The sequence below is a fragment of the Anabrus simplex genome, chromosome 3 (assembly GCF_040414725.1).
Source record: "Anabrus simplex isolate iqAnaSimp1 chromosome 3, ASM4041472v1, whole genome shotgun sequence".
NCBI lineage: Eukaryota > Metazoa > Arthropoda > Insecta > Orthoptera > Tettigoniidae > Anabrus > Anabrus simplex.
In genome coordinates this window covers 97,822,706-97,840,919 of record NC_090267.1, presented here as the reverse complement: position 1 = coordinate 97,840,919, position 18,214 = coordinate 97,822,706, and the positions used below count along the sequence as shown (strand labels likewise).

At 37.5% G+C, this 18,214-nt stretch overlaps 1 protein-coding gene across 1 annotated transcript in view; it reads right to left on the bottom strand.

Annotated features, from left to right (window-relative positions):
- Positions 1-18,214, bottom strand: part of LOC136866023 (ankyrin repeat and SAM domain-containing protein 1A) — an 878,495-nt gene that overhangs the window by 437,530 nt on the left and 422,751 nt on the right. Inside the window, exons 6-7 of the mRNA XM_067142633.2 lie at positions 15,716-15,942; positions 7,317-7,578 (exon numbers count right to left, since the gene is read on the bottom strand). Coding sequence (XP_066998734.2) covers positions 7,317-7,578; positions 15,716-15,942 — 489 coding nt within the window. The remainder of the gene's footprint in view (positions 1-7,316; positions 7,579-15,715; positions 15,943-18,214) is intronic.

Sequence of the window (18,214 nt, the reverse complement as noted above, 5' to 3'; positions counted from 1 at the left end):
TAAAATTTAAGAAACGAGATCTCCACTTCCGGAGGGGCATATGGCCCTGAAGTTCACTCAGCCTACACCAAAAATGAGTACCAGATTAATTCCTAGGGGCAAAGGCGGCCGGACGTAGAGCTAGCCACTCTACCCCATCACGTGCCACGGTTAACAATGGTGGAGGCCTTCATGGCCTGTACGGAGGTGACTTTGTCTTTGTCTCACCATAGTGTTCTCATTTTGTGTCAGAAATAGTATAAAGTTAACGATTCGATAAGGACAATGAAGTTTTTTTGGTTGAAAAATTAATTATGTGGACTAAATTTCGAAGAGGTCACAAAATGGCCCTCCTCTGGTCTACCTTGTAACGATTTTTTAATTATTTGAAGTTATAAACGTATGTTACAACCAAATGTGGAACATCGCGCTGCAAACATAATTGGATTGCGGAACAACATAATCATGTCAATGGAAGCCATCCTCAAGAAGAAAATCACCAAAACAACGTAGAATCAGCAGCAGCCATTAGGGAATGGGAGGTACCATACATGTAGCAAAGAGTGTCATACCAAGTGTAAAAAACTAAACAAATTCGTAAAAACGACTATTGTTTGTGGAAAATTCAACTTGTATATTTGCAGAAAATACAGTCAAAAGACAAACATGCTATGAGTGTGAGACTGAGGAGGATGAATCTGAATGAAGATGTGAATACTGAGTAAGAATTGATTCAAGTATTAACCTTCATAAATTAATTTATATCATATATTTAAATTATGTACTCGTTTCTTATTATACAACATTTCTTACTTAATTCACTTAATAAGAGCCAATACTTATGCAAAAATTGTAAATACAACCATATGGGTAAAATATAATGGTGGACATTATTTAGCCCTCCCTTGGTCCAGCGTGTTACCAAAAAAAAAAAAAAAAAGCTTGGTCCGCCTAGGGTCAAAAAAAAAAGGATTGTAATCTTTAGGAATGAATAAAGAATATATTCTAATACTTCATTATATTTTGTTTCCCTAAAATTCGTAGCTCATATGCCTACGATGTTTTCAACATTGAGTTACTTGCTTGAAGGATCTTTTATCTAATTATAACAATAACCATCATCATCATATTCATCACTGCAGCAAGCCGTGAGTGAATATGAGCATTTTAATTTGCCCTGTCCATGAACGACTGTCGACTCATTCATTATCTAACATCAGTTTGTACATATCTTCTCCATGACTTTGGAAATTTGTTTCCCTATAATATCACGCGGTCTTAAACCACGCCACAGACAGCCTAACAGTCAATCCCGACTGCCCATTAGGTGGATCGCCATGTTGCTGGGAAAAATATATAAAGCAAGTGTGTTACAAAATAATTTCTCGTCCCTCCTATTCTTAATCCGTTTACCCTTCAGTTTTGTTTTTCCCTCGGACTCAGCGATGGATCCCACCTCTACCACCTTCAGGGCACTGTTCTGGAGTATGAGAGTTAGGGTCGGGGATACAACTGAGGAGTACGACCAGTAGCTCATCCAGGCGGTCTTCTTAATTTCTTTTTATTGAAAATAGGAATTAATAGATCATTTTTTTACAATTGGCTTTACGTCCCACCGACGATGGGATAGGAAAGGCCTAGGAGTGGAAAGGAAGCGTCCGTGGCCTTAATTAAGGCACAGCCCCAGCATTTGCTTGATGTGAAAATGGGAAACACGGAAACTCATCTTCAGGGCTGCCAACAGTGGGGTTCGAACCCACTATCTCCCAGATGCAAGCTCACAGCTGCGCGCCCCTAACCGAACGGACAACTCGTCCGGTTCATAGATCAATTTAGAACATGTACATTCATGCAAGTATAATAGATTTTCAGCTATGGGAAAGCATATGATGGACTCAAACCACAAATTCACAAATATTGATCAAGATCTGAAAATCTCAAAAATGGTTAATAAGGAAGGGCTCTCTGCTTTGAAAATTATTTCATCCACCTGGATCAATACTTTAATCCCAATTTCAACCTTAATGAGATATCGGAAAAATCAAACCATTTATCTGATTTATTAATTTATATTTTCAATAAAAACAAAATTAATCTAAACCCCCATTTTTATTTGCATCCATACTCCCTCCGGCAATCACCCACCATACCACATCCCTCAGCCCCACCTTACCTCCTTTCTCTTCCTCCTCCCATTTACAACTCAGCTCTATTCTATTTCTTTGCTTTTTTCTCTTTCAAACTTTTCATGGTTAAAACAAATGAACACCTCAACACTTACCCATCAACATTATTCTGTTCACACTTGTTTCAGCTGAACTGAATTTGGGAAAATTCTTCAAGTGCTAGTATTTTAAGTGTTTGACGGAGTCTTTTGGGAGGTGCATTCTTCAAATTGGAAGAAAAAGTTGAGAAGTGTGATCGTGATGAGTGTTTTATCATTCAACTCTTTACTTATTTTGCACCGAATGTCAACAGCACACTCTAATTTCATAAATTGTATAATTCATGTCTTGCCTTTACAATTTTGACTGATGGTCTCTAACAAGACCGAAACTAGTTTCAAAAACATGTAACTTTTTTCAGGTAACAACAAATAAGTACTGAAATGGTGGAAACTTTTTAGCTTTTGTGTTACATTATATTGCTCTTCAATACGGAATAATATGAAATTTATTACATATGAAGATCACACAACAAAAAAAAATGTTAGGCCACCTGCGCTCAAGAAAGTTTGCTTCTAACCGATCATCTAGATGTTTAGACCCACTTAAACAACAATTATCAACAACCTTTCGCCTCTGGGACTTACTTCAAAATATTTTCTTGGGATCCTATTGAAGCCATCCTCCACATGTAATCATACAATTGCAGTCTTTTCATTCTAATGTTTTCATCAGTTTCCTTTCCGAACGGAGTTGCAGTCGTTGTTCCTCGTATTTTAAAAAAATACGTTCTTAGTCCGCATCTGAGGTGTAGTCGTTAGTGTGATTAGCTGCCACCCCCGGAGGCCCGGGTTCGATTCCCGGCTCTGCCACGAAATTTGAAAAGTGGTATGAGGACTGGAACGGGGTCCAATCGGCCTCGGGAGATCAATTGAATAAAGGGGGGTTCGATTCCCACCACAGCAATCCTCAAAGTAGTCTTCCTCCAGGCTAATGCCGGGATAGTACCTAACTTAAGGCCACGGCCACTTCCTTCCCCCTACAATCTCCACCAATCTTCCTATCCTCCCACAACGCCCCCGTTCAGCATAACAGGTGAGGCCACCTGGATGGGGTACTGGTCCTCCTTCCCAGTTGTATCAACGACCCAAAGTCTCAAGCTCATGAACACTGCCCTTGAGGCGGTAGACGTGGGATCCCTCGCTGAGTCTGAGGGAAACCCAACCCTGGAGCATAAACGGATTAGGAAAATAAATAAAATACGTTTTTGTCCTTCATAGACCAGAACGGAGGAACTTCATTTAAGCTGCCACCCAACAACTGTTAGCTGGTCAGTCAATTAGCAGTTTCTAAACCACAGGTCAGGAATGGAAAGCAAACATTTTTTAAATCTGTTGATATCGTGATCATAGCCATGGGATCTGCACTTTTATGTGTAATCCAAACCACACGGACGTTACCTTTGAATTCAAAATTTCGCGTCCACTAGCCGGTATTCGAATCGCGGTCGCCTAGATGAAAAAAATGAAATGGTGTATGGCTTTTTGTGCCGGGAGTGTCCGAAGACAAGTTCGACTCGCCAGGTGCAGGTCTTTCGATTTGACACCCGTAGGCGAACTGCGCGTCGTGATGAGGATGAAATGATGATGAAGACGACACATACACCCAGCCCCAGTGCCAGTGAAATTAACCAATGATGGTTAAAATTTCCGACCCTGCCGGGAATCGAACCCGGGAGCCCTGTGACCAAAGGTCAGCACGCTAACCATTTAGCCACGGAGCCGGACGTCGCCTAGATGAGAAGCTAGTGATAGTGCCAATCGGCTGTCAGGTCAAGATCCCAACAAGATATGGTTTACAGAAGGTAATTCTAGTAGCCTTTAGAAATCATCTATCTCAAAGTATCTGATGAACGGAGTGGTAAACTTTTGAAGCTACTTGTATTCTATAGCTGATTTCTTAATTTATGGCATTGTCTCAGGAAATGAAGCCAACAAAAATTTAAAGTTGTTGACAATATCTACTAATTAATCTTCAGCTCTCAAATGTTCCGTGTCATACTATCTGCTCATTATGAAGCTACATTAGTTGTCTTTGTTCCGTATACGATTGCTCATATTCTTTTATATTCTACTCGCCATGTGATATTTTGATGGAAGTTTTGTGACAGGTCTTACCTAAAACAAGAGCTTGCTCTGTAGACTTCTACGCCTCCCAAAGTCCGGCTTTTAAGGTGTTAAAATTTCAAAACGTGCGTTCCAAGTTCGTACTGAATGGAGTTCGTCGAAAATTCTTAACAGAATTATTTTTTTCTACGGAAAGACGCGTTTCTTCGTTGTTAACGAAACCACACCGAATGTACTGTTCAATAATTTGAGCGTCCGTATTAAAAATAATGCGGCAATAAGAAGAGACTATAAAGAGAAGGTGGCATGGAAAAAGTTTCTCGTTATGTTTACCATTTCATATCATTCATGTATAAATAGTATTAATGAACATCAATTTACGTCGTGTGGCTGAAATGCACGATTATTTTCACTTGTACACTTTTTATCGTAAAACACGATTGACTGAAAATCGTTCAAGTCCCATGGAAAGAGCAAAGTAAGACATGTTTAATTAAGAATAACCATGCTGCAGCACACGTTTATGCTTATAACGGAGCATTTAAAATATTCCAATTTTGACACGACTATTCCACGAAAATTGCAGCGTACATTAGGGATCCGATTCATTTTCGTGCTAAATGGGTATATATTGCTACCTGTGCAAGTTGGCAACGACTAGGACTTTAGATTTTATATTTTTAAATCTGAGCAGTCAGACTGTAAAAGAGCTCCAGAACTGGCGCTGGGACATATTGCTTCGAATAAAGTTTGATTTTTTAAAAAGTTTTGTGAAAACTGATTGTCCCACTGTGAATACCTTATGTTGAATTTTTCTGGGATAACGGAAGCAGTCTGGTTCATTAGAAGTGATCGCCAAAAACTGGATGTTCCTTGTGGCGTTAAGTGTAGGGCCTACTTCTAAGTGGAACTTCCATCCAGTAATTATGGAAAATGTTTTCATCGCAAGAGGGGAGCATGTTTTTAAGAATACATTCTCTGCATCATGTGACCAAAGAAATGGAAAATGGTGCGGTCCCTTATACTGCACAATCAATCAATCAATCAATCAATCAATCAATCAATCAATCAATCAATCAATCAATCAATCAATCAATCAATCAATCAATCAATCAATCAATCAATCAATCAATCAATCAATCAATCAATCAATCAATCAATCAATCAATCAATCAATCAATCAATCAATCAATCAATCAATCAATCAATCAATCAATCAATCAATCAATCAATCAATCAATCAATCAATCAATCAATCAATCAATCAATCAATCAATCAATCAATCAATCAATCAATCAATCAATCAATCAATCAATCAATCAATCAATCAATCAATCAATCAATCAATCAATCAATCAATCAATCAATCAATCAATCAATCAATCAATCAATCAATCAATCAATCAATCAATCAATCAATCAATCAATCAATCAATCAATCAATCAATCAATCAATCAATCAATCAATCAATCAATCAATCAATCAATCAATCAATCAATCAATCAATCAATCAATCAATCAATCAATCAATCAATCAATCAATCAATCAATCAATCAATCAATCAATCAATCAATCAATCAATCAATCAATCAATCAATCAATCAATCAATCAATCAATCAATCAATCAATCAATCAATCAATCAATCAATCAATCAATCAATCAATCAATCAATCAATCAATCAATCAATCAATCAATCAATCAATCAATCAATCAATCAATCAATCAATCAATCAATCAATCAATCAATCACCATTGATTTGCATTTAGAGCAGTCGCCCAGGTGGCAGATTTCCTAGCTGTTGTTTTCCTAGCTTTTTCTTAAATGATTGGAAAGAATTTGGAAATATATTAAACATCTCCCTTGATAAGTTATTCCAATCCCTAACTTCCCTTCCTATAATCGAATATTTGCCCCAATTTGTCATCTTGATCTCCAACTTTATCTTCATATCGTGTTTTTCCTACTTTCAAAAACACCATTGAGACTTATACGTCTTCTAATATCATTCTACGCCATCTCTCCACTAACAGCTCGGAACATACAAAACTCAGTCAAACAGCTCGTCTCCTTTCTCCCAAGTCTTCCCAGCACCAACTCTGCAACATTTTTGTAACACTACTCTTTCGTTGGAAATCTCCCAGAACAAATTGAGCTGCTTTTCTTTGGATTTTTTCCAGTTCTTGAATAAAGTTATCCTGGTGAGGGTCCCGTACACTGTAAACATACTCTAGTTGGGGTTACCAGAGACTTATATGCCCTCCCCTTTACATCCTTACTACAACCCCTAAATACCCTAATAACCATCCCATTTATGTGATTACCCCAATGAAGAGCTTTCTTTATATTAAGACCTAGGTACTTACTATGATCCCCATAAGGAACCTTAACCCTATCAACGCAGTAATGAAAACTGACAGGACTTTTCCTATTTGTGAAAATCACAACCTGACTTTTAACCCTGTTTATCATCAACACCATTGTCTACTGTCCATCTCACAACATTAGCGAGGTTATTTTGAAGTTGCTCACAAACCAGTAACTTATTTATTACTCTATACAGTATAACATCATGGCCAAATAGCCTTATCTCTGATTCCAGTTCTTTACTCATATCATTTATATATACAAGAAAACATAAAGGTCCAATAATACTGTCTTGAAGAATTCCCCTCTTAATGATTATGGGATCAGATAAAGCTTCACCTACTCTAATTCTCTGAGTTCTATTTTCTAGAAATATAGCCATCCATTCAGTCACCCTTCTGTCTAGTCCAACTGCACTCAGGAAGATTATATAAGTAAAGACTCCTTAGAAATTTTGATATTTAAATCTTAGAAGAGTACACTACCGTAGTGCAGTACAGTCCACGAGACCCGCTGAGTGCTATTTGTTTTTTTTGTTTTGTTTTTTTGTTTGTTTAGAAGATTGCTACGTGAGCTGCTCCACTGAAATGATCATCTTTAGTTTCAGGAATGCTCTTTTGGTAGGCTACCTCGTGGAAATTAAGAGGTCGATTTTGAGGTAAGTGAATTACTTACACAGACAAAGCAGAGGTCCCTGAGACACGTCGCTCCTCGCCCACATCGCTCCGCGCCTTGGAGTTGTGGTAGAATTCCCAGTGTGTTGGCGAAGTACTAGGAGAGGACGAGTCAACACCCGAGGTGCCTCTTGCTCGCGAGGACACTCTCACGTTCTCGTAGGGGCTACCCAGTGACGGGTCTGGCACCGGGATGGGAGGCAGTGGATTCGCTGAGCCTTCCCGTTCCGCGTCACCCTCGTCGCCAGGACCAGACCGGTGCTCTGAAACACAAAACGCAAATATTTAATTCTTTCATGTTTGCCAAAGACAAAAGAGTTCCAAAACTACAACTAAAACGTTTATTAAAAACATTAAAATATGTACCTTAAGACTCAAATGATGTTTAAAAACTGAAGATTTAGAATATCTTAGGGATGAAGAGTAGGGTTTCTGCCGACACTGGTGGTGAGTATTTTGAACAATATTTCAAAGAAATAACATAAATAATGTATAAATTACATTTATTGACATGCCAAACTAAACTGCCACATTAGATCATTCCTTCACTTACATTAGCCAGGCTCCTATTTTGCATCGTTCATATCAGATCTCGTTTGGTAAATTCTGTTCCCTTCTGATACAGACGGTCTTATGCTTGCGAGGCAGTATCTCAGTTTCCCTTCCATGGCCCATCTCCCACCTCATTCATTGGCCCTTTCTCCTATTTTAGAGGGCTTATAACACATCGTCTTTAACAGTTATTACAGCCACGAAATAGCCACGTCAAATCATTTACAAAATATTTTTTTAAATTCTAATGGTCAAAATAATTATCACCGAGAGAGTTAGCTGCACGGTTCGGGTAGCATCGTTGTACGCTTGCATTCGGGAGACGATGGGTACGAATCCTACCGTCAGAAGCTCTGAAAATAAATTTTCGTTGTTTTCCTATTTTCTCGTCAGGTAAATGATAGGGTTGTATCTTGATTTAGGCTGATACCTTCCCAATCCTAGCCCTATTCCATCCTTGGATCGCTGAAAACCTTCGATGAGTTAGTGCGACGTTAAACAAATAAACGAATAGCAAAACAATAATAATATAATACACGTTTCTTCTTCCTAGGAGCATTTGCAAGGATTATATGTTTCTAAGAATCCATTCTCCACGTTGCATCATGTGACCAAAGAAATGGAAAATGGTGCAGTCCCTTATACTGCACAATCAATCAATCAATCAATCAATCAATCAATCAATCAATCAATCAATCAATCAATCAATCAATTATTATATTATATTATATTATATTATATTATATTATATTATATTATATTATATTATATTATATTATATTATATTATATTATTATCTGCGGCTAACAACCGTAGTTGTAAATCGGAGCTTGCTCCACTTAAGTTTGATAACCGTTGATAGTCAGATATGGAAAATTATTTTACTAAAAAATTCAACCATCCAAGCTTAAGGATGGAGAAGACTATATCGGATTCGGTGGGTAGTCGGCTAAAGGACAAAAATGAATCTGAACACTCAAAAATACACACATATAACCAAACATACAAACATAGAATCACACATAAGCATATTAACGACATTGCAACGCACAGTATTAACTCCTTACTGAAAACCGGAAAGCTCAAGAACTTCACAGATGAATTACATAGGCAAAATATTCTTGTGGTAGGGTTCCAAGAAATGAGAAACTTAACAGAAGATCCGTTTGAATCTCAATGTTATAGAATGTACAATGGGAAGCCAGGCAAAGGGTCATGAAACATTGCCCCCAGTTTGGTACAGGATTGAAAATAATAGATTCCGTAATTGATTTTAAAGCCATCTCACCAAGAACTGCAATTCTAACTTTACAAACCACAAACAAACTTTACACCATCATTAATACTCATGCCCCTAGCAATGAAAAAAAATGTCCTAACAAAAACTCTGCAAGAAGTTGATAATTTCTGGGATCTCCTCAATCAGGCAATGAATAAAATAAACATGAATAACATCAACATCCTTACAGAGGACTTTAACATTCAACTGAGTAAGTAAAAGAAGTATCGAGATGTAGTAGGAAAGTGGGCTACTCATAAATATACTAACAGAAATGGCCAAAGACTCATAGAAACTTGCAGAACCCATGGACTAATCTCCAAATCTACATATTTTTAAAGAAAACCACACAAACTTAAAACTTGGAAACATCCTGATTTGACAAAAGGAAAATGGCAGCTAGACCAAGTATGTATGGACAAATTCATTCACAAGGAAATCCACAAAGTTCTTAGGGGAACAGGCACTAGTTCAAATCAATAAATTAAAATCTAGATTAAATTTACTCCATTAAGAAGAAAGAGTTGGAGAGAAAAGGACATACGACCCTCATCAGTCAATCCAGAATGTCCAGTATCGGCAAAGAACAGGAACTACAAGACTAACAGATAACTTCGATGACCTAATACCAATTCTTAAACAGAATGCTGAAGATCCAAAAATCCAAGGAAAAGATATCCTGGTGGACCTCTGATTGTGATAGAATGCATGAAGAAAGACATCAAGCTTGGTTGAAATTTCAAGCCCACAGAACAGAAGGAAACGCCATGAACCTCAAGAATGTCAGAAAAGAATTCACCCAAACGATTAGAAGAACTAAGAGAAAATGTCAAAAGATTTATTAAACGCTATTGAGGGAAATTATTACAAAACCAATTTTAGAGATGATTACAAAGCCTTTGGTAAACAATTGAAAAAATACTCCCCCCCCCACATCATGTAGAAAAATAAATATGGAAAAATAGCGCATAACAATAAGGAAAACGCAAAAATCATGGCGGAAGCATTCAACAAACTCTTGAACAGTGGTGAATCTGTAAAGTTCTTATTAATTGATACAAATATCCCGATAAAAACTAAGCCAGAAAATATAAACCTACCTACAGCAAAACAAGTTGAAACAGTGTTTAAGGAAATGAAGAACTATAAAGCGTGTGGAGAAGAAGGTTTTTGCAGATATGTGGAAATATGACGAAAGTGCAACTCAGACATCCCTCTATATGATTACAGAAGATTTGGAAATCAGAAAAATTCCCAGAACAATGGACAACAGCTATAATTAATCCAATTCATAAGAAAGGTGAAAGAAGTAATCCAGACAAGTATAGAGGTATTTCCATCCTTGACTGCACGTATAAGATTTTCTCTAAGATACTGTATAATCGGATTAAAGAACAACATGATCAAGAGTTAGGTGAATACCAGGGAGGCTTCAGACCCTGGAGAAGCTGCTCTGAACGAATAATAACTTTGAAGCTAGTCACTGCATATTCCAGAAAATGAAACAATATTCTTTCAATAACATTTATAGATTTCAAGAAAAAATACTAAAAATGTTAAGGCATTTGGGACTTCACCCAAAACTAATCAAATTGATTGAAATTACTCTAACAAATACGATTTCTAAAATTAAGTTCAGAGGAGAACTTTCTGAACCATTCTTGGTAACAACTGGTTTAAGACAGGGTGACGGATTGTCACCTCTCCTTTTTAACTGTGCACTAGAGTGCGTTATGAGGGAATGGTGCAAGAACAACTCGAAAAATATTTGAACCCATAATTATAACATATATTTGAAATGTCTAGGAATTGCTGATGATCTAGCTCTTCGGCTAATGATATTCGGGAAACAAAACAACAAATAAAATCTTTACAGAAAATAGCTCAAAATATTGGTTTTAAAATTTCATTTGAAAAAAAAAAACAGAAATTATGCTGACTCAGCCTCCGCTTGCAAACAAAATTAAGCTGGGAGACCAAGAAATAAGAACTGTAGAAAAATTTAAATATTTAGGTGAAATAATCACATACAACCTGAACGAGAAACCAGCATGGCAAAATAGAACAGATAAACTCGTTACAACACAGCATGTTACCAAGAATACTTATAATAAAAAGTGTCTCTCAAGAGCAACAAAAATGAAACACTACAATACAGTCACCCAGCCACAAATTACATATGCGTGTGAAGCATTATTCAAAACAAGACACACAGTTGCAATAGATAGAGTACTCAAGTTAGAAAGGAGAATAGTGAGAACCTGTTTAAATAAAAATTATCAAGTAAACGGTGTCCGGAGACTAGCTTCCAATGAGATAGTTTATAAAGAAACAGAACCAATGACTAGCACAATGAAACAGAAACGAATATCATTCTTAGGGCATCTAATATGGTCACAAGAAAATAGAATCAGTAGAAAAATAATAGAAAAATTATGGAAGAGTAAGAGTCAGAATAATATTAGTTGGATCACAGAACTTAAAGAAGACATGAGAGAGTTGCATATTACAACAGAAGATCTAAAATACAAAACAAATACACTAAACATATTGAAAGATAAACACACTAGACGACAGACAAAAATCAACAAGCAGAGACTAGGAAGAGTGATTCCAGAAGCAGAAAGAAGCTTACAAGAAGAAGAAAAACCTCCATAAACCTGACTAAGTAGTCCCATGCTGGCTAAAAAATTAAAATAATAAATAATAATAATAGTAATTATTAAAATATTATTATTAATCGTAGATACAAACAAATGCCACTTACTGACATCTACATTTCATCAGTGTAGTACGCGCCAATTTCTTCCCTTTTTTTAATCAGCAAGACGCAATGTTTTCTCAGTGAGGAAATTAGTTGTCTGTTAGCTGATCAGTTGTCCAGTTGCATAATAATTATGAAGTATCGTTCGCTATAGTCTGATTTTATTCTAAATAGTACATATATTTTCATCAGACTGTTCAGCTTTTCAGAGTTGAGTCTGGAATCCTCTGTGAATTATCTAAACACCTTCACAATCCTAGTGAATTCTTAAATTATTTGAAGACAGTGGATGTAGCAGATACGGACTTAATGATGGAACGCTTTAGCTGACGTTATTCAGAAAAGGGAAGAAAATCATGACATGTAGAATAAGGGCAAGTATAGTTCATTAACTGATTAATTGATAAAGATAGCAAGTCCAAATCAAGAGATAAAGGGCCATGATATCACTGTACGAGACTAGGTGAGCGCTATAAGCATATTTATCCGGCGAATACTTTATTTGGCTTGAGAATTACACATTTTGTCAAATACCTTCCTTTAATTTTGTCAAATTCGATAATATTTGCATTTGAATGAAAGTTAGATGCGTCTCACATTGTAATTATACTTTCAATAAACCAGGTATTAAACAAACAAACCCATTTTAGAAAATATGTGCAATGACCGGTAAAAAACCTACTCTGTGCTTATGAAATTTATAAATATTATTGGTGATTGTATAACCGCCTATTATATTCAACTGCCAATTAACTACATTTGCTGTTAACACATACATTACAACGGGCTCTGGCAGACTTATATCTAATATTTTTTGGCTTGCTGAAGAAAGTAATATGATTCTACATCACTCGTTTCCCTACTACGCCTCTTCAGTGACGCATGAAGGCGGAATCGTTGGGGATCAAGTTAGGCTTCGGGCTAAAAGACGTATTGGAAACAGTTGCAACCCATACTGCCTGTTGTATTCACCATATAAAAACTAAACTACGGTGGAAGTATCTTGCGTAGCACACTAACCACTAACATGGATTACGAAGATTTAAATCACGCTCAGATTCAAATAACATGTTGTTCTCTATTACAAATATTATGCACAAAGAAGAGCAGCGCTTAACAACTTCAGGATGTATTTAACGTTGTTCCAGAATATTAAATGACTAAAATAGCAGAGAACCCCCATAGAAAATATTTTAAAAACAACAAAAAGCCACCACAGCTTGTATATCTCCTCAGATAAATTCTAACGGATAATATCACGAAGTCAAGGTAGAGGAGTACGAATACAAGTTAGAGCATTACTCTCAAACAAGTGATCGTAAACGGCAACGAAGTCTTAGCAAATAAATAGTAACTAGCTGACAGGAGAACTTTAGTTGAATGCCGTTAAGACAGTATATCACTGGTAATATCTGCTTTCCATAACTGAACAGTACCAAAGCCACAATGAAGCAAAGGACTTAAGATGGTGATGCTTGTTTAAAGGGGCCTAACATCTAGATTATCGGCCCATGAACGAAAGAGAACACCTTGAAGTCAAACAGGACTTCAGAGTTACGAACTTGGAATTTATAAACTTCAACAGAATCTGAACAATAATTATTATTTGTTTAAGGCTCCTTCAACTAATTATCAACTACATTACACGGATCAAGAGGTTAACGTTAACAGATGCTCAGTTCAAACTTCGACGCAGGCACGAATGCATTATTGGATTGGAAGTTCGTGTTGGAAACCAGTTTTTATCCTATCCCCCGTCAAGTAACCATCAGTCAGTACGACTGTAGCGCCATGGTGATCGGGATATGTTAGTTATCTACTCTGACAAAATATTAAATGTGCACTTCATATTTTTTTAGAATGAAGAGGATGCATTTAAAAAATGAATATGTTACTTCTATGTTTAGTTATTCTTAGCTGAAATAACGAGAAGAATTATTTTCTACCACTCATGAAAAATTTCGGTTTACCTTTTTGGGCTCTGTACTTTTCCTAATTTACTTAGATCTTAGTCCTTGTATGCCTGCCTAGTGGCCATGATCGTTACGGCATGAAGTCTATACGACACCCTGGTTAGCCGGTTGGAGTCGCGTTGGTCAAAAAAAAAAAAAAAAATCACCATCAGAATATTGGCCGGCAGGGTGAGAGAGATGGTGGTATACAATTTCTAAACATCAGATCGTGTACCAAACGTCTGGATTCAATTCCAAACCTCCCCGCAATGTTCATATGATTTGGGGGCATATGATGCTGGTGATTGTGATTCGTCCGTCGGATGGTGCCGTAAAGCCTTGAACAGACCCCTTGGTGGTATCTGACAGGAGTAGGCTATGTGTCGGCACCGGGTTTCACTCTCTCCCTTTTTACTATCATACATCACGTCAATGAAATTAAATGGCATGGCTTTTAGTGCCGGGATGTGTCCGAGGACAAGTTCGGCTCGCCAGGTGCAGGTCTTTTTATCTGACGCTCGTAGACGACCTGCACGTCATGATGAGGATGAAATTATGATGAAGACGACACATACACCAAGCCCCGTACCAGGCGAATTAACCAATTGTGGTTAAAATTCTCGACCTTGCTGGGAATCGAACTCGGGACGCCTGTTTCCAAAGGCCAGCACGCTAACAATTTAGCCATGGAGCCGGACTATCACGTCAATCATTTTATATAATTAAGTCCTCTGATGAGGTTAAAGTCAGGCAGAGCATCCGATCGAACCCTTGGAAAAACGGGACAAGTGTTGGACATACATACATACATACATACATACATACATACATACATACATACATACATACATACATACATACATACATACATACATTACATCTTTGATGTCCTCTTTGATTTCGTAGCTACTATCTTATTCTATCTTACTTCATTGCAAACATTTCTTTTGCCACCATATGTTTCCTATATCTAAAAAAGTAGCTTATAAATAGACTACTCTTATAATTCCTGGCCTTTTCCCCAATTTCTTGAGGTTGGTACTTGGTGTGGATTTGATCCAGTATTACGGCCAGATGCCTTTCCTGGTGCCAATCCTCTACGGACGGGAGTATTCACAACTGCGTGTTCTGTGGTGGTTAGTAGTGTGGGGTGTTCTATGAACTGTAGATGTGTATTAAGCCGAAACAAGACACCCAGGTCCTGAGCTACAGAAATTAACTCGACACAGTTACAATCCACAAGGCCAGGAACCGAACTGAAGGCCCTCTGAACCGAAGGCCAATATGCTGATCATACAGCCAACGAGCAGGACTGCTTATCAATAGAACATTTCGATTAAAATATTTACATTCTTGTCCCAACATAATTCTGACAATCATTCATAAGGCTTATTATAAGTCTGCCTGATGATACCACATGATGTCCCTGATATTTAAACGCAAGGAATTAAAAATACTGAATATCTGTAACACCATGTTTAAGATGAGAACATTAGTAGTTTTTCATGAAAAGGCACATGTTTACATCACTGGAAAGTCTTAATGCTATTGCAAGATCTCCCTGATAGGGAGTCTTTATTGGAATAATTAATCAGATCTAAGATATGGAAGAAAAGCGATGAACTTATGAGATACGTTACTTGTGTCTATTTGAAACCAATGGAACCAATTTATAGGACAATGCGGTTTCCTTGATCTCACTCGTCTCGTCACGGGTTGCTCTCAACACGCTGAACTAACCTAGTGGATGCTAATGATAGAGTCTGCTCTCTCAGCATGTTCTTTTCTCAGTTGAGAGTTTCGCGGAGAAGACCTTCCGTGCTGCATCGTGATCTGCAAGGAATATGACTTACTCCTGATGATAGCGGTGATATCCTGCGTGACGTGCGCTGGGAATTGTCCTAGCAGGTCCATGACGGTGTTGCGCTGCGAGTCCGTGATGCCTAGGTCGACTCCCCCATCCAGCAAGGTGCGAACCACTTCTACTTTCCCGCAAAGAGCCGCTTCGTGGAGCGCTGTTCCTCCCGCCGTACGCACATTCACATCCAGCCCGGCGGCCAGCAGAACGGCCACCACCGCCCTGGAAACAAAACACATCATCAAGAAAGGATCCAAACTTCCTCCTTAGTACTTTGTATCTGCAAATATTACCACCCTCTACAGAGTGAAAGAAAACAAATTTGAGGGTCAGAATCCAGATTAACCCGGAATGAAGGGGTCTATTCCCCGTCATAAATTCGAAAAATTGATAAAGGAGATTTCCTCCTCTGGAGTTGCACATGGCTCTGAGGTTCCCTCAGCATACACTAACAATGAATAACGGCTCAATTCATGAGCACAAAAGTGGCCAGGCATAATGTTTTCGTGTCTACCTAATTTAATTCCAAGGTTATGTATAGTGGAAGCTTTTACCTTCAACTCTCCAAGGGCCTAGATATCTAGTACGAAGATTGTTTTTACTGTACACTTTATATGTTTTCACAGTAGGACGCCAAGTATGTTTAATACATCTAATTTCCACGAATAAAAATAAAAATAAAATAAAACAAAATAATAATAATAATAATAATAATAATAATAATAATAATAATAATTTGCATCCGGGAGATAGTAGGTTCGAATCCCACTATCGGCAGCCCTGAAGATGGTTTTCCGTGGTTTCCCATTTTCACACCAGGCAAATGCTGGGGCTGTACCTTAATTAAGGCCACGGCCGCTTCCTTCCAACTCCTAGGCCTTTCCTATCCCATCGTCGCCATAAGACCTATCTGTGTCGGTGCGACGTAAAGCCCCTAGCAAAAAAAATAATAATAATAATAATAACAATCGTCAAATAATTAATTTTCGAATCTCAGCAACTGCAGAATCATGTAAGTTCCTTAACGGAAGTTCAACTACACTTTAGAACATAGCCTATTGTTACATCAATTTATGCATGAATATGCTTGATATTTCTTTTTCGTTATTAGCTTTACGTCGCACCGACACAGATAGGTCTTACGGCGACGATGGGATAGGAAAGACCTAGGAATTGGAAGGAAGCGGCCGTGGCCTTAATTAAGGTACAGCCCCAGCATTTGCCTGGTGTGAAAATGGGAAATCACGGAAAACCATCTTCAGGGCTGCCGACAGTGGGGCTCGGAACCCACTATCTCCCGATTACTGGATACTGGCCGCACTTAAACGACTGCAGCTATCGAGCTCGGTGCTTGATAATTATTTATCAGTCCATTTATACTAACCTACGAATTGAGCGCTGTGAGATAAATAAATAAATAATAATAGTAATAATAATGTGATCGTCAATTTTAATCTTATTTTGGAATCACTGGTACAAGTATTAACAAAATAGTGTCTGTTGGTTACGAAAATTAAACTGGACGCAAATACAACAAAAAATTAATTCTCTCCGATGGTTGTACAGTCCGAAATACATACCAAACCATAATGAAGTATTATTATTATTATTATTATTATTATTATTATTATTATTATTATTATTATTAGTGACTTTACATCCCATTAACTACTTTAATGTTTTTCGAGACGTCGATATATCAGAAACATTGTCGCCTAGGAGTTATTTTACGAGCCTCTTAATCCTATCGAAGGAAGGAAGGAAGGAAGGAAGGAAGGAAAGAAGGACATCAAAGATCCAACAAATGAACAGTCAAAGCATGAAGAATAATATATATTTTGTTATGATGACTCCTCGCTGCATTCACATAGAATTATTTTCCAAACCGAACGCTCAGTAAATGGAATAGTGCGTAACAGGAAACCGCAGGCTATTATCCATTCCAAACGTATGGAAACTATACACTCACCACCCATCATGCTATGAAACTTTATTTAATATTACAAAACATTCATTTTAAGCTTACATTTTTCGGTAATAGAACTGTGCAATATTTTACAGCTTAGCACTCCAACTAGTGTAAATCTCTATGTTCTAAAATATAAACAAATTAAAGGTGATTGGTATCAGTTATGACATTAGGAGGTAAACCACTACCTTTGGAGTAGAAAGGCTGTAACATCTAAAAATGTAGGCAATCCGTGAATTTTTTGTACTGGTTAAAAAAACCAAGCAAGCTTGCTGCTTTTGCATGACAAAATAATATGTCAACCATAACCTACGAGGCAATTTTGGGTGCAATTCGAACCACAAAGGTGTGAGTATACCAGCAAGTATACACATCGTATTCGCATGCACAGAATCTCCATTTTTACCTGAAATCCAAACCAAAGAATCATTCCAAACATTGGTCAAGATTCGAACCACATCCTTAATGGTGAGAAGCTAGTCTCTGTGCCAATCGGCTATTACGCTCATCATAAGAATCCGAATT